General features: G+C 41.0%; 1 protein-coding gene across 5 annotated transcripts in view; it reads left to right on the top strand.

The window, feature by feature from the left end:
* The window catches only part of LARGE1 (LARGE xylosyl- and glucuronyltransferase 1), a 2,030,740-nt gene that overhangs the window by 1,338,487 nt on the left and 668,959 nt on the right, over positions 1-23,294 (top strand). For all 5 annotated transcript variants that reach the window (XM_044087485.1, XM_044087484.1, XM_044087487.1 and 2 more), the window contains one exon: positions 19,682-19,853. In XM_044087485.1, coding sequence (XP_043943420.1) covers positions 19,682-19,853 — 172 coding nt within the window. The remainder of the gene's footprint in view (positions 1-19,681; positions 19,854-23,294) is intronic.

The raw sequence follows: 23,294 nt of genomic DNA on the forward strand, positions 1-23,294 counted from the left end.
ATAAGTGCATTACACTGTTCCAAGACATTGGCAGGGCACATTCCTCTAAATTCATGAAGTTGCTTTTGATTTAGAAATGGATCTAATATTGTCATTTTCATTCATGCCTCAGTGATGGGTCTTGGATCCAGCATCAGGTCCAACTCTGCCCCTTTTACCAGACTCACAGATCCAGCTCTTCAGCTCCTCCCTTTACCCATAGTGCCCCACTTTCCTGATATATCCCCAGATCTCATTTGCCACCATATCATTTGGACATGGATTTCTGCTCTTGAGCTACAGAGGTTAACCAGATACTGTTGTAGCCTTTTCATGAGGATTTTTGTATTTAGAATTGCTTTCCTTTTCTTTCCTGTACTTTTACTTCTACTTCAAACTTGCCTAACTTTCTAATCATTACTCTTCATTCATCTGCCTTTCTTGATGGGCCTTTTTACCCTTGTCAGGGTACTATTTCCTATACCATTGCTTGTTTTCTTTCCCCCTCTGTTCCCCATGATTTAGCGTATTTTTAAGTATCATTATTGATGTTTTTTGTCCCTTACTTTAAAAAAAAAAGTCTTTTATGTTTTTGTGGTGATATGACTGACAAACCTATTGGTTTAAAAAGCGCATCTCCTGTGAGCATAAGATCCTTAACTTGGGTGCACACAAGGAGTACGTGTAATGTTTGTCTATTGTCAACCTAAATGTGGATTGTTCCATTTGTTCAGGGTTCAACTTCCATGCTTTAAGTGATAGGAGGAAAAAATTGGTTTTGAAAGGCTTGCTGCATTCTACTGCTCCTGCCTTGGCTGGGGCTCAAACCCCATCTAGGAAATATGACAAATGAAAACATGACTCTGCTCCAAAAGAAATGGTGTCCAGGAAATGGCCCCCCTGATCATTCTGCCATTTGGCTTCGATTCCTGAGCCTGTAGCTAAAGGTTTCAAGACATTGGACCAAGCTCCTTCTTTGGATCCTACATTGAGATCCAAGTTTCCTCATAGCCAATAGCTCCTCAGCTCCATTTGCCCTTCTTACAGGGGACACCTAGAAATTCTTCCAGACAACCTACTACTACTACATCCCTTATGCCTTCTAGGAGCTTATCTAAGACAGAGATAGGATGATGAAGATGTTCTTCGTGTTTCATTGTTGCAGTCATTACATTTGGGTAATCCTGCTGGCACGTTGCCCTCAGTCGGCCTGAATTCCAAAGTCCTGGGTCGTGCGTTGGCTGCTGTCACCCATTCCCTGATGTCAGGTCATCAGGGGTATAAAAGATGCGGCCGACGCCATTTTCTTTAGTCTTTCTTGCCACGCAGTGCCCGAAGCAGAAGCAGTTCGCAAGTGCCGGTCGGCCTATTCCTGAGATTTTCGTGTTCGAGTTTCAGATCCAAAGTCCTCAATAAAGCTAAGTACCCCGTTGGGGAAACTTTTTTCTTGCTCCAGACCAATGTCAGAAAAAGTAAATAATTGTATTTCTTGTGGAAAGCAAATACCTCATAAGGATTTTCGTTCCTACTGTATTCCTTGCCTCGGCCCTGATCACAACGTTTCTGGTTGTCGGTTTTGTGCTAGATTTAACCAACGCACTATTAAGCGTCTGTATGATTTTGCTTTAAACTATTTTGGACGCTGGTTTAATTATCCAGAAATGTCATCGGATAGCCATCCGACTACCGGAGTTCACAAAAAACGCAAAGAAAGGGAGAGAGATAGACAACCGAGGCCCAGAACCGATGACAAAGCTTCTTCTAAGCCAGTCGCCGGTTCTCAGTGAGGCGCTTTTGCAGCCCCTGACCCCCACTACTTTAGAGCCGCAGGCCGCTACCGACTCCCACATGGAGTCGGCCATGCCGCTGGAAACTCAAGGTATTGGAGCCTCGGATACTATTCCTTCAGATGGGTCCGGAGCTGCTGAGCAGGCACCGGCTTCTGAGGGTGTATTCAGACCTAAACATCTTTACATTAAACCGACTTCAGCTTCAAAGGCAAAGACTAAAGCACCTTCTAAAGCAAAGAAACAAACTCGAGCCACGTGGTCAGGCCTCTATGCCCAAAAAACAGATGCTCAAAATGGCCGAAGACTTGATTACCTTGATCAGAGATTCCCATCCCCCTCCTGATAAGAGGCCTAGGCAAGAGACTGACTATGAATCTTCAGATCAGGTTTCCATTTCTTCTGATTCCTCTTCTGATGAGGAATATTCTCTTCCCCCCTATGAGGATTCTGATGTTGAAGAATCTATAATTTCAGCTTCTCCTCCAGAGGACTTTTCTTTTTGGGAAACCTTGCATACCATGAGGGAGCATTTCCACTGGGAGAGCCAAGATTTTTCAGAATCTAAAAAGAGGCTCAGGGATTTCCTTCTACTACACCAACACAGGCCACTAAACATTCCACCTGTGTTAGACATTGTACATGATGTGTTTTCAGAGTCTAGTCTTACACCTGACTCCTTACCTCCAGCTCCAGTTAAGCCTGACAGATATTACAGGGTTCCTGACTCTCATAAATTCCTTTTTTAAAAACCCTGCTGCAGACCCAGAAACTATTTCACAGGGTCCCAAAGGAGTTAAGGCTTCCGCTGCAAAAAACCCTACCCCCTCTGACAGAGATTCTAGGGCACTGGATAGATGGGGAAAAAGGTTTACAAATCTGCTACCTTGGCTATAAGGGCCTTAAACTGTCAAATATCAGCAACATGTCATGGCATTGCTTAAACAGAAAATGTCGTTAAACTCTGAATGTGCAGAAAACAAGGAAATGCAGGATTTATTGCATGCAGCTGAACAAGTTGGAAAGCATACTTTGCAATGTGGTTTTGATTCTTTGGAGGCCTCCTGCAGGGCCGCAGTTATGGATTCGGTAATTAGGAGGCATGCTTGGTTAAAGGAACAAAATCTGCCTGATCATGTCAAAGTTAAATTATTAGATGCACCTTTACAGCATGATACTTTGTTTGGTGTTAAGGCAGAAGAGGTGTTAAAGAAAATGGAGGACAAGGCTAAATCTATGCAAACTGTCAAAGATTTTTTTACAAGTACAGCCACCTAGGTTTAGTAGAAACTGGCCAACAAAAATTGGTCCTTTTCTATGTCAGACAGACCTCAAAGGGGCAGACCCAGACGCCCTAGAGGCAGATCCCAGGCGCAAGGTTCATACAGGTCAAAGCAATGGGGTGCTTCTACCTCCAAAGTTGGAGAAGACAAATCACAGCCTTACAGGAAACAGTCCCAATGACTTCCCCCTGCCTGTACCAAGCACTTATCTCCTGGCAGCACCTTTAGGGGGAAAATTAGCACTTTTTTTCTCAAAATTGGCACATCATAACACGGACAAGTGGATTCTAAATATCGTGTCACAAGGCTACAAGTTCCATTTCCATACCCTGCCAAAGGCAAACGACTGGCCAGATCTGCCAAAAAATTAATGGGCAGAGGCACAAACAAGTCTCATCCGTCATGGACATGGGGGCCATTCAACAAGTACCAGAGCAAGAACAGAGACAAGGATTTTACTCGACTGTTCTTGGTACCCAGAAAGGACAAGGCCTGGAGGCCAATACTGAACCTATCTATTCTGAACACATTCCTGGATATACCAAAATTCAAGATGTTGTCTTTGCAGCAGCTTCTGCCCATGCTGGGCAAGAATGCTTGGCTTGTGACTTTAGACCTAAAAGAGGCATACCTGCATGTCCCAATCAGACAAATATGCAGAAGATACCTCAGATTAAAGGCTGGCTCAATGCATTACCAATTCTCTGCACTGCCCTTTGGCTTATCTACTGCACCCAGAGTCTTTACAAAGTGCCTGGCACCAGTAATTGCATTCTGCAGACAAAGAGGAATACAAATATATCCTTACTTGGACGACTGTCTAATTCAAGCATCTGGCATTTGTGAAAAGACTTCTAGCATGCCTAGGGTACACAGTCAACGAAAATAAATCAAAACTAGTACCCTCTCAAGAGATAATATTCCTGGGTGCAAGCTTAAATACAACTGCCCAGATGGCTTATCTCACGCCAGACAAACAAAGGCAACTGACTACCTATTTCAAAATGTTGGAAACAAAGGCCCAGTTATCTGCAAGAAAAATTCTGCAGGCTTTGGGCTTCATGGCATCCTACATCCTACTAATTCCATATGCAAGACTGCATGTGAGGAAACTTCAATGGTACCTAAAAAGTGTTTGGAATCAACATTGCCACAGCCTGGAAACTATGATTACTCTCATTCCCTGCCTGCAACAAGAGTTTTGATGGTGGGAAAAGGCTTGTCACCAAAACAAGGGGCAGCCATTCACATTACCCCCAGCCAGGCAGACACTAACAACAGATGCATCAGATTATGCCTGGGGGGCCCACATGGCAGGAAGATGCATTCAGGGTGCATGGACCTCAAGCCAAATGCATCTACATATCAATCAAAAAGGGATGCTAGCTGTTCAAAATGCCCTTCAAAGACGTACTTCATCCGGGACAACTACTGATAAAGACAGACAACACCACAGTCATGTGGTATATAAACAAGCATGGGGGCACACATTCTTACCCCCTTTGCAGACTAGTCATGACTTTGCGGGACACAGTATTGACTTACCAAGTATGTCTGTAGGCACAATTCCTGCCAGGAAGGAAAAATACTCTGGCAGACGAACTAAGCAGAAACCTCATGGATCCCACGAGTGGCAGCTGGATCCACAAGTCTTCAGCATGATAACAAGGAAGTGGGGATGCCCGGACATAGATCTATTCGCCTCCCCTCACAACTACCAACTAAAAAGATTCTGCACAAGGATTTATCACAGACAAGCATGGAAAGTGGACGCCCTATCTTTCAGCTGGAAAAACCTATCAGTATATGCCTTTCCGCCACTGCCTCTCCTCCCCAAGGTACTCCTAAAGGTCAGACAGGAGAAGCCAAAGATGACACTTATTGCCCCAGACTGGCCCCGCCAGTACTGGTATCCAATACTAAGGCACTTGTTTCAATGCCCAGCTTGGGCCTTACCTCCAATACCTCATCTACTGTCCCAGCAAAACAATCAGATCTTGCACAGCCAACTCAGGACTTTAAACCTGGCAGCATGGCGGATAATGTAGTCATACAAAACACACCTCTCAGTAAAGCTGTGATGGATGTCATTTTGGAAGCCCGAAGGCCTAGTACTAGAAAATCTTATGCTGGAAAATGGAAGAGATTCTGTGCTTGGAACCAGGCACAAGGAACTGATACAGCTGTGCCAAATATTCCTCAGATTTTGCAATATTTAACTGAGATGCTGGACAAAGGCCTATCTTTTTCATCTATCACAATTCATGCCTCTGCCATTTCGGCTCATTACAATACCGAGCCACCAATCTTTTCTCATCCCTTATTAAAGCAGTACCTCAGAGGAGCCAAAAATTTAAGGCCTCCAAGGAGATCACCAATGCCTGCATGGGACCTCAACTATGTCTTGGAAAAACTCACCCTGCCTCCTTTTGAGCCAGCTGCTACTGCTGATATAAAGTTTTTATCTTGGAAAACAGCTCTGCTCCTAGCAATAACTTCTGCAAGACGAGTTTCAGAGCTACAGGCACACTTGGCCGTGGAACCTTTTATCATTTTTTATTCAGACAGGGTCTTTCTGAGGACAAACCCAGCATTTATGCCTAAGGTGACGTCCAGTGTGGCTCTTAACCAAACTATTCATCTGCCAACTTTTTATCCAAATCCACAAAACAAGCGGGAGAGAATCCTGCATTCTTTGGACGTACACAGACAGCTTAGATTCTACTTGGACAGAACCAAAGTTTTAAGAAAGACTCAACAATTACTAGTGGCGTATGCTGCAGGATCACAAGGAAAGGCTATCTCAAAGCAGACTATTTCAAAATGGATAGGCCACTGCATTCGTTTCTGCTACTTACACCATGGCAAGCCAGTGCCCAAGGGCATTAGGCCACATTCAGCCAGAGCTGCAGCCAGTTCAGCAGACTTTTTCAGGGGAGTACCAACCAAGGACATTTTAGAGGCTGCAGTGCACACCTTTACAAAGAACTATCATCTACCACTCTGCTCTAAATCCAGGGCAGGCTTTGCCACTGCAGTTCTGCAGGGCCTCATAGCTGCTCCTAACGCTGTTTAGCTCCAGCCTCCCATCCATAGCTTTGGGTCTCTACCCAAATGTAATGACTGCAACAGTGAAACATGAAGAACATAGTACAGTTGTGTACACTTACCATAAATGTAGATGTTCAAGTGTAGTCACTGTTGCAGTTCAGGTTACCCAACCACCATTCCCCTTTCTTCTGATTGAACCTATCTTTTCTTCTTTGATTCATACAACCTATGTGGTGTATTTGCTTGTAGAGGAAGGTAAAGTTTATATTGGTGCATGTTTATATATATATATATATATATATATATATATATATATATATATATAGATAGATATATAGATATATATATAGATGTATATAAATTTTGGCTACCCTTTTAGGGGGCACCTGACATCTGAGGCAAGAAAAGCTAAAGAAAATGGCGTCGGCCGCATCTTTTATATCCCTGACTACCTGACATCAGGGAAGGGGTGACAGCAGCCGACGCAGGACCCAGGACTTTGGAACTCAGGCTGACTGAAGGCAACCTGCCAGCAGGATTACACAAATCTAATGACTGCAACAGTGAATACACTCTAACATCTACATTTATGGTAAGTGTACACAACTGTACTTTTCTCAGGTCTTAGATCCAGATGGGGGTGATTCTGTCTCAGTCTCCGACTGGATCAGCCCTTATGCCTTCTAGGAGCTTATCTAAGACAGAGATAGGATGATCAGGAAGTTTCTCAGATCCAGATGGGGGTGATTCCGTCTGTCTCTGACTGGACCCATGAACCTGCCCTCCTCTAAATATCATGTCGCATCTCCTTCTCTGATCTGACCAGTGGTTTTGGAGCCCTTGGATCCAGGATCTTCAAGGATGTTTTTGTCTGATCCGAAGACTGCTCATTCTTCTACTCTGACCATCCTCCCTGAATCTACCATCTCCAGTCTCTTTGGAGCAGGATGACTCTTGAAGCCAAAGTATCAGCGGGTTGAGATTGACTCTGAAGCTGTTGGAGCCATCCTTACCTCGCAGCACCTCAGCTTTAAATAGCTCTGTTTTGACTCCCTCTTGGAGGCAGGAATCCGCAGGGATGCAGAGTTAGGCACAGGTAGCTTTGACACCAGTGTGACCGGCTTCTGTTTCTCCTGGACTGCCTGCCTTTGAGAATGTGGAAGAGGGCCTTCTGTATACCCAGAGAAATGGCATCCTTACCCTCTTTGGATCCTGCTCTCCATGTATGGACATTTGAGCTCTGTTCCTCTCATGCCTGTTCCACCAGAACAGCTACCCCATACAAGTCTTCAGCCAGTCTTCATCCAGGACTCCCCACCTTCTACTGATAATTCACCAGACCATCCCACCAGTGAGGTCTCCAGGAAGAGAACATGCAAAAGAAGATATCTAGATTCCACTCGGGAATCTGTCATAGAAGACATGGACTTTGATGAGAGGGTAGGTCCCCCAGATCTCCACCTGACAATGTCTCCTTTTGAGAAATCCTAAAACAAGGAGGTGCATGGTCCTCCAATACCACTTTCTAAGAATAGTTTGTGTTTCTGGAAGCTTTCATGGCTGGCCTGGGTATGTCTTGCGTGGTCCCCCCTACTGATGAGTTATCATCTCATGCTGAGCATGGAAGAAAACTGATGATAAAAGAACCTATACCTAATAGGTCAGGCACATTTTAGTTCCTTCTAAAGATAGGATGCACTGGAGCAAAGGAATCACTATAGATGCCATGGTGGTGGCAACAGTCACTGAGTGCAAGCTTGCAGAACAGAGCTTTATCTGTCCATCTCTCAAATAGAGAATCCAGGGTCTTGGACACATTTGGTAAGTGCATTTATGCCTCAGTGCCCTTTGGTCACTGAACTGTGTGACACATTTCACCAGTCTACAAAAGAATGTGATTGCGGAGCTTGCCAAATCTCTTTCAGGGTCCATGTCTGTGGAGGACCTTAAAGTTTTTTCACAACTGGCCACCCTAATGTCGATCTCCAATACATCCATGAAGTTTATCTCTAATGCAGCTAAGGGTACCCCTAGGACTTGTGGGTTCAGGCATTGTGGTCAGGAGGCACACCTGGATGTGCTTGTGTGATTTTTCAGAGCCCTTCATGACTTCGTTCTTCAATGCCCCATTTGATGGTTCATCTTTCTTCGGCCCCAAAGTTAAGGAAATACTTTCCGAAGTGAGCAATATGGAAAGACCTTGTCTGCCTTTGGGATCTGTTTTTCTACTCCTTAGAGATCCTTCCCCAGGAATCAGTGTAGTAAAAATATGTGGTTTCACATGTCCCAAGGACCTTTCCAGGAGTCAAAAGCAGGTAGTTCTTCCTGGAGCAGAGGGGAGAGCACTAATGGAAGACTCTGTCCTCAAGGCAGAGGTGGCCCACAGAACCAGGGCTTCAAAGATAATGTCTCAGATGGAGCTTACCAGCACTCATGAAGGGTTACCCAACTGCTGCACTCTGGAGGTGGTCAGGTGGCACTTATCTCTGCACACAGAAGCCTGAGAATCCATCACAGAAGACACCTGGGTGCAGAAAACCATATCCAGAGGTTATTTCATTACAATTTTCTGAAATTCCTCCAACAAAAATGAAAATGATCCTCAGTTTTTCACCCAATCAGATGGGGACTGCAGCCTTGGAAAGAGAAAAGCTGCTAGAAAAAAAAGAGTCGTCCAAAAAGTTCAAAAAACAACAAAAGGACCACCAAGATAAAGGAACCGCACTTAAACAAAAAACAGTATCCAAATAAACAAAGTGCCAGGCCACCAAGGCTGTAGATTATTAAATATATTCAACTTAAAAGTAAAAATAAAAACAGGTAAGCGCTTTCACGATACAGTAGATCGCTTCATCAGGCAGTCACATTAAAAAGAAGAACCATCTATATAGCAATAGCATTGTGACATCATTTCCTGATGCAAGAAGCATGTAAAACTTTTTTTTAACAATAAAAAATTACATTACATGATAGCAATATACTTACAAAACACAAAAAATACAAAACTTTAAAATATTCATGTAGAAAATATATATGCACACATTTTAATGTGGGAGTTGGGTGTGCCTTTAACATAGGCTTCAGGGAAACAACCTCATGTAGTCCTGGAAACATATCTCCTTGGAGTGATAAAATCCAGGCTTGTTGTCTTGCCTCTGTCTTGTTCTTAAGATCCCTGCCCATAATATCAGTTCCAACTACCTCCACTGCCAGAAACTTAAACTTATGGGAGTTCCCTTCAGCCACCACATGGTGTTCTAATGCATTTTCCTGCCTCCCATTCCTAATGTCTCTCAAGTGTTCCAAAATCCATTCCTTAAAGGAATGATTGGTTTCCCTATATAAAAAGCATAACAGAGGGTGCAGAATGCCAAATAAAATAAATTCTTCATAGAACAATTTGCATAAAACATACACTCAACAGAAAAACCTAAGTGGGGATGTTTAGAAAGTTTGCCAGGTTGTATAAAACTACATGCACTACACCTTCGACAGGGATAAGTGCCTTGCCGCTGAGACTGCAGAAACCCTCCTAATGCTACCTTTCTATAGCATAGTTGTCTCTTCACATTGGGGTTGTTTCTAAAAGAAAACCATGGAACTTCTGATACAACCCCACTCAATTCTTCAAAAACAGTTAGAATCCCCCAGTGCTTCTTCACTATATCACAGGAAGTATTTACATCACTTGAAAATGTGAGTGGAACCTTCACTACGTTGTGGAGCAAATAAAGGGGATGCCTCTCCATCAGGTAGCTGATGGGCATAATAAGCTCATCCCTTACCTTTCCTATCTTGCCAAACTTGGGCTATGCAGCTATCTACCTCATCCTGTGCATAGCCTCTTTCTAGAAACTCAGATCTCAAACTCCTCCTGCAGGAGGCTATCATTATTAAAAAGCCTCATAGTTCTTAACTGGCCCCTCAGCACATTCCTCGGTATGTGCCGAGGATGCATGCTCTTCTTGTGCAGTAATGCATTCTTCCTAGTGGCTTTTTTAAAATCCTTGGTCTTAACGTATGCTAGCACTGATTTACTGATGGATATGTCTATGAATGCAATCTTTGTCAGAAACGGTGTATGTAAATGTCAGGAACTCAGTGGTAGAATGTAAAAACATAAATTCTGCTAGCAATTCATCAAAAGGATATCATCCACAAATCTTTTGTAGTACAAAATATGATGATGGAACACATTACCAGTTAATACTGTACTTGCTTCCCACTGTGCCATTGCTAGGTTGGCATAGCTATTACCAGATTCTGTGCCCATTGCCATGCCAATCTTCTGCAGAAAAAAACTCTCTTCAAAAATACATTATTTTCTAAAACAATTTCCAGGAGTACAGATAAGTTCATTCTTGTCACGAGAAAATCCATCTTTCCCAGTCAAGAAGGTCCTTACATTCTCTACCCCCCAGGCATTGGGGATAACCGTAAATAAAAATCAGGAACTTCAGTAAACCCAGATACTCAATGGTATAAGCTCTACAATAATTTTGTTTCTCTCAAAACTGTTTGTATACCACTCAAAACTGCATTGAGCATCTTGTCCATAAATATAGAAAGGGTTTCTGTCACCCAACCTTTACTATTTACAATGGGGTGAATTGGTGGTCAAGCAGGATCCTTATGTACTTTTGGTAACCCATAAATTATGGGTGTAACAGGATGCTCAGCATTAAAGTACTTATAAAGATCATGTGATATCATTCATGTCATGAGAAGATCAAAAATCAAAATTTCTGCTTTCTCAGTAATTCCTGTAACCTGTTGTCTGGTGATCATCAGATAAGTAGTGTCAATCTGAAATAAAGTGTACATCTCATTCACATAGACATCTCTGTCAAGTAAGACCACACCTCCCCCTTTGCCTGCAGGCTGTATTTCTACAATAGTTAAGTCCTTCAGCTCTTCTAGGGCATTACTTTCCTCCATGCTGAACTTAAAAGTGAGAAGTTTGCCTTACCTCTTGTTCACATATATTCAAAAATGATTTTTTTGCTAGGTTTCTTAAACACATTCACCTGTTGTGATTGCTCTGGAACATTGCAGCCAAGGGTAACATTCCTTGCAAACATCCTTAAATCCAATAAAACATCCAGCATGGTTGCTCATTTAGCTGGTACAAACAGCAGTCCCTTATTCAATAAATCCCTCTGTGCAACCGTCAAAATATGTGATAAATTCACTACAAGGTAATTTACGGCCTCTTCCTGGTTCGCATTGTCGACCCTCTGTCCCCAGATATATAGGGCTGCTGAACACGCCCCCTTCTTGCCCTGTTTCTGAACCTGCTCTTGCGATGGTCCGTTGATATAGGAAGGAGGCAGCATGTTCATTGTTAGTTGTCCCTACAGTGACCATTGTTTCAGGCTTCTTAATTTGTTTGGGTCAAGCAAAAACTGCTCCCTTCTTAAAACCAGTCACATCAAGTTGGAGCGTCTTCCACTTTGTTGCTTGCAGCCTCTTCTCATAGGCAGCAATATTGTCATGTTAATGTATCAAGACTGTCATGAACCATCTCTGCAGAGAAATGCTCATATAAATTGTTTTGTAGCTCTTTAACTTTCCTGAGTAGCGCTTCTTCCATGGGTAAGAAGTCATCGATCAGTAACCTCATGTTATCAAAACTCAGTTTTAAATTCAATCCAAAAAGTTCCCCCAGACCAACAAGGATCCAAAACTTACTCAGGATTCTTTTTATTACCAAAGAAGGCAGGGGACTTGAGACCAATTCTGGATCTCAGCAGACTCAACCAGTATGTAAAATTCTCAAAGTTCTGGATGGTAATGGTTCATTCTATTTTACCTCTGCTATGGAAGGATGACTGGATGTGCTTGATAGACCTTTAAGATGCGTACTGTCATATTGAAATGAACAGACACTCTAGAAGAAACCTTCACTTTCGGCTGGAAGCCAGCCATTACCAGTTCAGAGCACTGCCATTTGGCCTCACCACAGCCCCTAGAGTGTTCACCAAATGTATGGCAGTGGTAGCGGCTCACCTGAGACTACTGAGATTCTGGGTGTTTCCATATCTAGATGACTAGGTCCTGACCACTCCGTCCAAGCATCCATTGATTCAGGTGAGGAATTACTTGCTCCAGTTATGTCATTAATTGGACATCACAGTCAATTATATCAAGTCATAGCTTATCCATACTCATACCCAGGAGTCTGTAGGTGCTTGTCTAGACACTGCCAACCAGATGGCTTCACTTTCTCTAAAAGGATTTTTATTTCGGGTCTCAGGTCATCTCCCTTTTTTATCCTACAGCAAGACTAGTCCTCCAAGCATTAGGATCAATGGCAGCAGATATGACTCTAATTCCATTAACCAGGTATATCATATGAGCATCATACAATGGACTCTGTACAGTGGTCTGTTCTTCAGCATCCTCTAAGCAACCCAGTCAAGGTTTCCAAAGTTTGCAAGGAATATCTTCTTTGGCGGCTTCATTCAGAAAAAGGTTCTCAGGGTCCCCCTTTCTTACTCACTCAGCCAGTAGCCACAGTCACCATGGACATCTCCTAAATTGGATGGGTGGAGGACATTTCTTGGGAAGGACAGTCCAAAGTGTGCGGTCCCCAGGAGAGGCCAGTTTGCACATCTGTGTCCTGGAAAAAGCATTGTAGGCTTTTCAAGATGTTTTACCTTTAGAGATGATTGTTATACGTACAGACAACATGTCAGTAGTCTGATATAGCAACAGATGGGGGGGGGGGCAGATCTTTACCCACTGTATCAAGAGGCAATGAGAGTGTGGCAATGGGTAATTTCTTCTGGCAACTTTCTTTTGGCAATGCAGATATCGGGGGAGGGGGGGATTTTTGCAGACAGAGTAAGTAGGTCTTTTTTGATACCTCACAATTGGTGTCTCAATTAAAGAGTTGGGGTGGGATTTTTTGTCGATGGTGCCAGCCATGCTGTGATCTTTTTGCTTCTCCCCTCAACAAGTGCAGCAGGTTTTATGGCCTTGTCCCTCCACAAAGGGAGTCAACAAGAGATGCTGTAGTGCACAATTGGCCCTCTGGTATCCTTTATGCTTAAACCACCAATCGCCAAATTTCTACAGAAAGCATCCTGGCTGAAGAGCTCAGTCATCCATATTGCACTCTTTTGGCCTCGTCAGGTCTGGTTTCCCTTCCTCTGGCCTCCTCTTATTTATCCACTTTGGACATCCAGACCTTCTGTCTCATCCCACAGGGATGCAACATTAAAGCATCAATAGCCTCATGTTAACCACATGGTTTCTCCAGTTGCAGTCATGGCTAGGAATCTTTTATCCTCTCAGAAGCTTTCCACCAGGAAACTTTACAAAAGTAAATGGAAAAGATTTTTGATCTGGGTCCCATCTCCACCCTACTTTCAGCAGTTCTCGATTTTTGCCCTCCATTTTTAACAACTAGGTGAGCTGTTCATCTGTTAAAGTTCAACTAATGGCCATTTCAAATTTTCACTCAGGAAATTATCACTCTTCCCTGAGATTATGCAAGGCCTTCCTTAAAGGTAAATTTTCACTCAGGCCCTCGGTTAAAGATTGTACACCTGCTTGGGATTTGACTATTCTATTACAGGCTCTTATCCAACCTCCCTTTGAGCCTTCTGCTAAGATCGATCTTAAGTTCTTGTCCTGGAAAATAATTTTTTTGGTCAGTCTAACCTCTGCTAGATGAGTATCTGAACTCCAAGCCCTGTCTGCACGAACTTCATACCTGTTGAACTTCCATAAGGATAGGGTCTCGTTACTCATTAACCCATCCTTTCTAATTAAGGTGGCTTCTGAATCGAACTTAAATCAGGTCATCAGTTTACCTGAGTTCTTTCCTAAATTCAAAAAGCACAAATCCACCGGCAGAACACACTTTATTGCAGAAAAGCTTTCGGGTAAACACCCTTTCTCTATGCTAAAAACAGTATATAACAAATACACCACATTTAAATAAGACCAAAGAAGTATCATATGACCACAGCCAACAAATCTCACAGGACACTCTTAGTTAAAAAAACTTCTCAAAATAATTAAAAGAAAAATATTTATAAAACATCCTATAAGTTTTGCTGTTGTATTCTGACTAGGACAGGTTTCATACTTACTAGGTTGTTAAGACCAGGCTTTGAATCTGCATGTAGCCTAATTGTGTGCGTCTTTCGGCTTTTCCCGGTTAGGGGTCGCCACAGCGGAACTCTGGTCCGCTAATGATTGGTAGTTGAGTTTTACGTGCCGAGTTACCAGCCCTGACGCACAACCTTCAACGAAGGTACGCCCATTCATGCATGTCTCCACGCAGAAGACGCTCTAGTTGAGAATCGAACCGGACAGCGTCTTACTGTGAGGCGACAACGCTACCGCAGCACCACCACCGCGGGTAACAATCCACTCATATTCTTTATCTTCAAGATAGTTATTTAAATCACCTCCTCTAATCCCTTTTTGTATACTATCTATTACCCTAAACCTGAAAGAATGATCTATACCATTAGACATAATATGCTTAGATAGTACATTTTTATCATTATTTTGTTATTATTTTTGGATTTGTGGTTTTTTGAAGTTGCCTTGATGTTCTCCAGCTACCATTGTATCAGCTGTTTTTTTAGATTATTTCCTAAATTCTCAAACAAAGGAGAATATATGCTAAATCTTCTGGACATACATCAGCAGCTGAGATTTTATTTGCACAGAACACAGGATTTCAGGAAATCTGATCACTGGTTGTCTCTCTCTCCAAGAACAAAATGGATAGAGCAGTTTCTAAAGTGCCTCTAGCTAAATGGCTAAATGGTTAACTGATTGTATATCCTTTGTCTATAAAGAAAGAGGTTTAGCTTTCCCCAAGTCCCCCCCCCAAAAGCACATTCCATGAGATCTGTAGCTTCCTCATTGGCCTTTTGGTCAAGAGCGTTCATAGATATTTGTGCAGCTGCCACTTGGTCCAGTGCTCATACCTTTATTGCTCATTACAAGTTAGACATACTAGCCAGAAATAGGGACGGCATTTGGTTCCACTTTACTCTGGAATATCCTTCCATGAGGATCACCCAAGGTTCATCTATTTATTTATTTATTTATTTATTTAATTTAACATTTGTTTACTGGGAAAGTCTGACTTGGAACAAAGCCAATTTTCAGTGGAGGCCTGAGAGAAAAGCTCCAGATGCATGTCTTTGTAACATGGGAGGAAACCCACATAAATGCAGGGAGGACATACAGACTCTGCACAGAAGACACTCCAGCTGAGAATCGAACCAGAGAACCTCTTGTTGTGAGGCGACACTACTGCTGCACCACAACTGGGAAATCTGTCCCTTCAGATAAGGAATGAATGAAAATGACAGCATCGGGTACAAAAGTTATATACTTACTAGAACGGTGTATCTGTGTGGTCCATTTTCATTCTTCCTCAACTCCCCACCCTGTAACCCTCTTCCCTCTTTTTTAGTGAGGTCTAAAGGATGTGCTTTTGAGAACTCTGCTGTTTGCTTTGAGCTCCAGCCTCTCTGTGTGTTCTTATGTTTTTTTTTTTTTTTTTTTTTTTTTTTTAGTAGGGTGTCATGTATGTTACTGATGGGACAGCTGACACAATCTGAGGTATACCAGGAGAGGGGAGCATTATGGATAAAGGGGAGGAGCTCGAGAGCTGAATCTGATACTGGTAAAAGCGGCTTAGTTGGATCTGATGTTTGATCCGAGACCCATCACTTAAAAAAGAAGAATGAAAATGGAAAACAAAGATGCATCGTTATGGTGAGTACATAACTTTTTCTTTCACAAGACTCTGGAAGCTACCATATATAAAACTGTCCATGCTTTTGCCATATGTTAACAAGTTGAAAATGTGACATAGAGGCAGAATAGAATTTGGCTTAGCTGTCTTGTCTTTCGGCTTTTCCCAGTTAGGGGTCGCCACAGCGGAACTCCGGTCCGCTAATGATTGGTAGTTAATTTTTATGTGCCGAGTTACCAGCCCTGACACACAACCTTCAACGAAGGTACGCCCATTCACGCATGTCTCCACGCAGAAGACGCTCTAGCTGAGAATCAAACCGGACAGCGTCTTACTGTGAGGCAACAACGCTACCACAGCACCACCACCGCGGATCCTGTAATTGTCTGTCTGCTTGATGATATTGATGTGATGAGTACCAAAGCCAGGCTTATCAATCACACATTACCACTGTAGTAACTGACCAGGGTGGCAAGAAGTACTTAAAAGAAATTAAATATTTTTGACAGAAGGGCTCTGCTCCTTGATATGGAGGCTTTGCTTAGATAATCACATTTTCTAAATATAATGTCTCTGAGGTCAACTCAGAGTAAAGTGAAGCAAGTTAATATTTTTTGTCTGATATAGTGTGTTATCACTCTTTAGCATGCACTATATTCTATAGTGTTTAACCACTGCACAGCTGCTTGACCCATGTCTGTAAATTGCCCACACCCATTGGACAAGGCCACTTCCTGCACTAACCATCTGCAAATTCCAGACATTATGTAAGTAGAGGATGGATGCTAACCGTTAGGATCTGTGATATGTATCATTTGAACCATTTTTCTTGTTTATTATTGTATGTTCATTCACATCTGAAATTGTAGCTCAAGGAAGGAGACACAGGATAGCTTTTGTGAGCAGTGAGCAAAGATATAAAATTTATAAATGTGATGGAGAATGGCAAGCACACGTATCAGCTCACTTACAGACACGCTGTTATTTAACACATTATTGTTTTCCATTGTGGTCCCTGCATCTCTTAGTAAGAATTTAATTAGCACATTTTTTGTGGCGCATACACCTTTGATGCAAGAAGATCAGAAGTCTATATGCTGTAGTCCCACTCTAGGTGATTCAATTAATTTTCATTCACTGACACTGGAGTGCAGCATAAGGTGGGTGCTGCAGTCGTGTGTGTGACATCCCTTCTTCCATAGTTGATGGTAGCTCAGCTAGATGTAAAAGATTCCGTGGCACTTATTGAAAAGAGCAAGTGGATGCTTTAGTTATGCATCTTAAAACCATACACATTTTTATATTATTTGTACTTTAATAGACACGATATTTACACTTTCATTTTCACATTAACACTTGCATACACTTTTCATATTGTCAGACTCGCACTGTCATCACATTAGTAATATTCCCTTATTTATTTCACCTTTTAACCTTCCCCATATCCTCATCATTTTCCCATAACCATCTTTTTATTTCAGTTAATACATCTTCAACTTCTTGATTTCTTATTCAATAATCTGTCATATTTTTTCCTCAATATTCATACTGCTACAAACAATGTTATCTCATTTGTCAATTTCTCATTTGCTTTTCTCCTACTTTCCATACCATATCATATCCACATTTCTGTTTCTAAATCCTTCCCATTTATACTTTTTTAAATTTCTCAAAAACATTTTCTTTTCACATTCCAAAAAAAATAGATTTTTCTTCATTACATTTCCTTTCCTCTATTTCATTCTTTCCATTATACTTCTACGTTTGATATTCTGAACTGCATGTTCAATATTCTTTAGAGTTGTATGCTTAAATTCTAAAACAGAAGTTTTCTCATGAAGCATGCTTTTTTCTCTGCTTCATTTTTAAAGCATTCTGCTAATGGATAAGTTTCAAATGTCACTTCACAAACATTTTCACTACTTAAGTGAATTAAAGGTCTTGTGTCTTTTAACCTAAACCCAGTAGCAAAATAATATTAATAATGTCATAACTGTTAATGGCTTATGTTTTTGTTCTGATTATTACTGCTGGTTCTTTACTTTTCGCTGCATTCAGTCCCTCAGTCCTCCTTTGCAGGACTTTGAATCTCTCTTCTCCATGCTTCTTTGTCTGCCTGACTCACAATTAAAGCACAAGTCTTTGTAGTTCTCTTCTCAGTGTTTGTATCAGTTCTTTTCATTTCATCATGTTACAGGTGTCCTTAAAACTGGCTTCTCTACAGGCTGAATATGTACTCAGATTTATACCATCAATCCCAGCATTTGTTTTCCTTTCCCAGCTTCTTACTAGTATCTTTAGTAATTTTCTGTTTGTGTAGCTGAGGCAGTCTTTCCTCCATTGTATTGTAATAAGCCACGTCTCCATCCTTCGGCTCTTTCTCTGGGATTAAATCCATTAAGACTTGTGTTTCAAGCATTTCACCATCAAAGTGGCTTACCGTTGGCATCTGCTATATCTTTATCATGCCCCACAGACCTTAAAGCATTCTCAGTTGTGTGCTTACTATCCTCCTCTATTTTGGAAGTGTCTGAGCCCAGCAGCCCTCTGCTGCCACTTAATAACTCAAACCAAAAAAAAGAGGGGAATTCCACTAATGCCCTGGCTAAATTTTCCCTAATCATGTCAATACAAATCTTAGGTCTCCCTTGAAAAGTGCTCACTGGCCTTGTGGGGCTAACCCAGTTAACAGGTAAATACTAAGCAGTCTGTCTGCAGACCATTACAAGCCTATCCAAAAAAAACCTATTCCAGTCTCGAGGAGTGCAAGAGAAGATAGACCAGGGAAGCATTTGAGGCAGCCCTTCTAATTAATTATTTAGATTTACCTCAAGTGTAGTAAGGATATTACTCAGCTTGACATGTAGTGGAAGTTTTTTTCCAGAGTTGAGGGGTACATTGAGATATGAATATAACTTGCCAACTTTTTCGTATTTATCATATAATAGATTTATTTGATAGACACTTTTGTAAATAGTTGTATAATTGAAATAGGAATATTTAACAATGTGAAAATATAAACAGTTTAAAAAAAAGAAATGGATGCCAAGTAGAAGGAGACCCGACACAGAACTCACTGGTAACTTTTTTGCTTTCAGAAGTGGCACCTGTGTCACTAACCACATGGGTTCTGTCAGCTATCCATATTCATATTTAGAAGTTTGTCAATAATGCCTGCATGGGGAGTAGTGTCAAAGGCATCACTGTTAAGTTAGATAGAATGAGATCTCTTATAAACATTAATTTTATTTATTTTATTTTATTTTACATTTGTTTACTGGGATAGTCTGTCTGGACACAGGTCCTTTTTCAGCACAGACCCAGGGAGAAAAGCTCCAAAAGCAGTATATAACTTTACATCTGAAAGTTTTGATTAGACATTGTGATATACATAGAAAAGGTGCAAAGCATTGTAATAGATGCTAACAGCCTGGATGCTAAGTACAGTACTCCTGGTGTATTTGGTTCCTGATTTATAACAGTTTATATTTGTTGTAAATAGTGAGGAGATGCATATTCACTATGCTATGCAGAGTTACAGGGGATTACAAAGCAAAGATGTAATACAGTTTGACATAAACGGTGAGGTGAGGGGTAATTGAAAGTAGATGAGTGAAGAGAAGGGGTAGGTCAAATGGGGTGACAGAACTGATAGTAGTGCAATAGGAGGAATAAAAGATTAATCATTTAACAAAATAAAAGATTAATGATTAAGCAAAAGATAAATATTTGTTTCAAACCTGTCCTACATTAAAAGTACATTAAGTATTGTATTATATTGTATTGAGGTATGGTGTGTTTTATGTAGTGTTTACTTCTTTATTTTTTTTTTTTCCTAATTGTTGTAGTCAGAAGTATCCTGGATCCCAAATAAACACTATTCTGGCATTTATGGACTCATGAAGTTAGTCCTCACAAAGACTCTCCCCTCTTCTCTGGAAAGAGTAATTGTTTTGGACACTGACATCACCTTTGCAACTGATATTGCCGAGTTATGGGCTGTCTTTCACAAGTTCAAAGGTATGTTGTTTCTGTATCCTTAAAAAGCATAATTAGTGTTGTATGTCTGGAAAAGATATGTAAAGTGTGCTGAATAGACTGTCAAAGAAATGAAGTTTTCAAAAGATAGTGTTTTGTGTTTCATATTTTGTAAGTATACAGCCGAGTGCTCCTCCAGGCGTCTTCTGCAGTTAACTCCTACAGCTCCTCTAGGCGTCAAATATTGATTGTTCACATTTGCATTAATAATTCAAAAACCATGTTAAATACAAGGGACCAGGATATTTTGTCTTGAAGCATATGTGATGGCAAATACAACTGTGTTGATACTCTCTCAATGGTGATAACTTCATTTTTTAAAGGCTTAAGCCACTCCCACTGGGAGTTAAAGGCACACACTCAAAAGAGCTGTACCGGAGGGAATGAGATAAGTGAAGAACAACATATTGGCAGTTTATCTAAGAGCAACATACCTGTGTTGTATACTACAGATGTCTTATTTTTTAACTCTTTATCCCTGTTCTGATATATTTCTGAACATAAAATTATTACTGGTCTTGCACAAGCCATCAGGAAGTCTGGTAATTCAACCACAGAAACTCAAGACTTTGGTTTACTATGCTTGAAAAAGTAGTTATTAGGATTCTATGGATCATATTTGAATATGGAGACAGCCATGTGAATAGCAGAGGCAGGTATCCATTTTCAGGGCTGGTAGGCCACTTGAGGTTTGGCTAGAGAAGACAAATGTGATGTGTGTTACACTGCTGCCTTGATGGGAGAGATGGAGAAGCTGTATACTGTGAACCTTTGGCAGAGGATGCGTCTATATCAGAAGATCGAATGCTAAAAATAGCGAATGCTCTTCTATCGAACTTAAAAATGTGAAACGTTAAAATGTCGAAGAAACAGATCAGCAAATTTTTTTCCCAGGGAAAAAAATTCACTGATCCAAAAAAAAAAAAACAATGTACAGGCAAAGCAAAGTGGGGGTCTTTGCCCCCATACTCCCCCCAACTTAAATATACCAGCTCCGAGATTGCACCACAGTGTTGAAAACAGCAAAGTCCGGAGAATGGCCCATCAATTTTTTTCCCTACGAAAAAAATCAATGTTCCATGCTTTCAGGTTTCACATTTTAAAGTTCGATATAAGAGCGTTTGCTAATTTAAACATTCGCTCTTCTGATAGGAACCCCAGAGGATGCCTGGTAGTACCTGTGTAAGAAGACCAAACGGAGCTTCTTTAACAAATGTGCATGAGAGCACGTTTTTCTTTTAACTTTACTGACTTAATCATTATTGCTGTTAATTCACTGTTGCAAACTGTGCCAAGAAATATATTTATTTATTTGACATTTATTGACCGGGATAGTCCGACTGGATACATGTCCATTTTCAGCAGAGGCCCTGGGAGAAAAGCTCCAAGGTAGAGTCAGAAATATACCAATGTAGACATAATTACAGGTGAGTAATTTACAGAGGATACATGAAAAAACATGAGATAGGCAAGTTCGCAAGTATAGTTATCCCTAGTTTAAGTCAGGGGAATACATTGACAGTAGGCAGAAAGTAATATATTATATACATTTATGAGGAGGGTTAACCAGGCTTGTTACAGTGGCAGCATAGCCAGTTTAGTGCCAGATGTTGTCCGAATTTGGTTTTAAATTGGCAAAGGGAGGAGAGCGAAGTAACGTCGGTTGGAAGGAGATTCCAAACTCTTCCTACAGAGTTTGCAAAGAGGGCATCCCCAGCTGTATTGTTAATTTTGATTGTCTGAATTAGTAATTTGTTTGAGGATCTAAGCAGTCTCTGATTGTTATGAGGGGTGATAATATTACTTAGGGATGGTGTATTATCTGGATTATAGAGAATTTTTTTAGCTATAGTCAGAAGGTTGTATTGGATTAGACTGGGAAGTTCTAGCCACCCAAGCTGTTTGACATTAATGCAGTGGTGTGTCCTAAATGGCAGGCCAGTGGCAAACCTGGCAATGTGATTGTAACAAGTATAACTGGTAAAATGCCTTCACGATAATGCTTTAGAACTATAAGAATACATTTATTAAAGTTGTGCTGCACAGTGAATGCACATATTAAACTAACTCTGGTGCCAATATGGTAGCTTGTTTTTTGTTTAACTTGATTTAAATAGATTGATCATGTCAAATCAAGGTAGACTGATGGCCTCATTCCCTCCGATGAGTAAATTATATGTCGGTATGGTGAAATGGCATAAAATACAAGTGACAAAGTACATTAAGTGATTGTTCATGTCTAAGCTGTACACAGGAGCCTTTATAGCATTTGTTAAAGAGACCTGATGCATAATTGTTTATTTGATAGCGGTATGTCTCCCCTTGTGTTCCTGTTTTTTTATCATAGTATTCTTAGGTGCAGCACAGGTGGCCCCATAAGGATTAATGACAGTGATTATAACATATTACCAGTAGTACATAAGGTGTTCTTTTGCTTCAAATGAGAATCATCTCTCAGTTAATACTACTGTTAAATAATGAGAATAATGTGGATCATGAAGCTCAGCCGTGTATTTAACTGTATGTAAATTGTGTGACATTTACATTTTGTCAGTGTCCAGCATTCATTGCACCATGGTGGAGAAGGTGGTACAGAAGATACTAATGATGCAAAGACTAGATGTCTGTCAGCTACATTAATTGCCATTGTCAGCATCAAACATATCCTTGAGCCTTTCTACCTCAGTCAGTTCTGCTTTAATTTTTTGAGGAGATAAACGTGAAATAGTTACAACCAGAACAGTGTGCCAGAAAGTTGCATTTCCAGTGAATGCATTACCCAAATATCGCATATGCCTTCCTTCTGTCTAGTTCACTCCTCATTCATTTGAGGATAACAGCATAGCTGCATCAGCATGTAGTACAAGGTTGGTTAGCCTATTGGTTTAGAGGCGTGGCATTTAAATGTAGTGTTGGTGTCTTAAGCTTGTGGTTGGGTTTGGATCAAAGAGGGCTGAACATGGAGGTAAGGACTGTGCATTCGCTGGACTGTTTCATGCAGAAATATGAAACTGGTCTGTGTATTATATTTTCAGTTCCTTGCATCGGCTGGAGAAGTACAATATCTGTTTTAAGGAAGTTGGAAAAGAAGATGACTACCTTTGTGAAACAATACCTGTTGCACTCTGTGCCATAACATGATATGGCTGGAAAGAGTAGAGCAAGTCTAAGATGGACACTTGAAGGTTTCACAGCTAGTGGTCACCTTTTGAAGGGGAAACATAGCCCAAGCACATGTCCTAATGTTGTGGTAGTGTATTTGTTAATTCTGTGAAACACAGTGACTGTACTATTGAATGGTCTACAAGTACTGCTTTACCACAGTAGCAGAAAAAGGTTATGTGATGCATTTTTTATCTGGCTTAAAATAGTTCATATGAGATTAAAACAGTCTGAGTATTTCAGCCCCTCAGTTGTTGTAAA

The sequence above is a fragment of the Protopterus annectens genome, chromosome 11.part0 (genome assembly GCF_019279795.1).
Source record: "Protopterus annectens isolate FY-2018-M chromosome 11.part0, PAN1.0, whole genome shotgun sequence".
Lineage (NCBI taxonomy): Eukaryota > Metazoa > Chordata > Ceratodontiformes > Protopteridae > Protopterus > Protopterus annectens.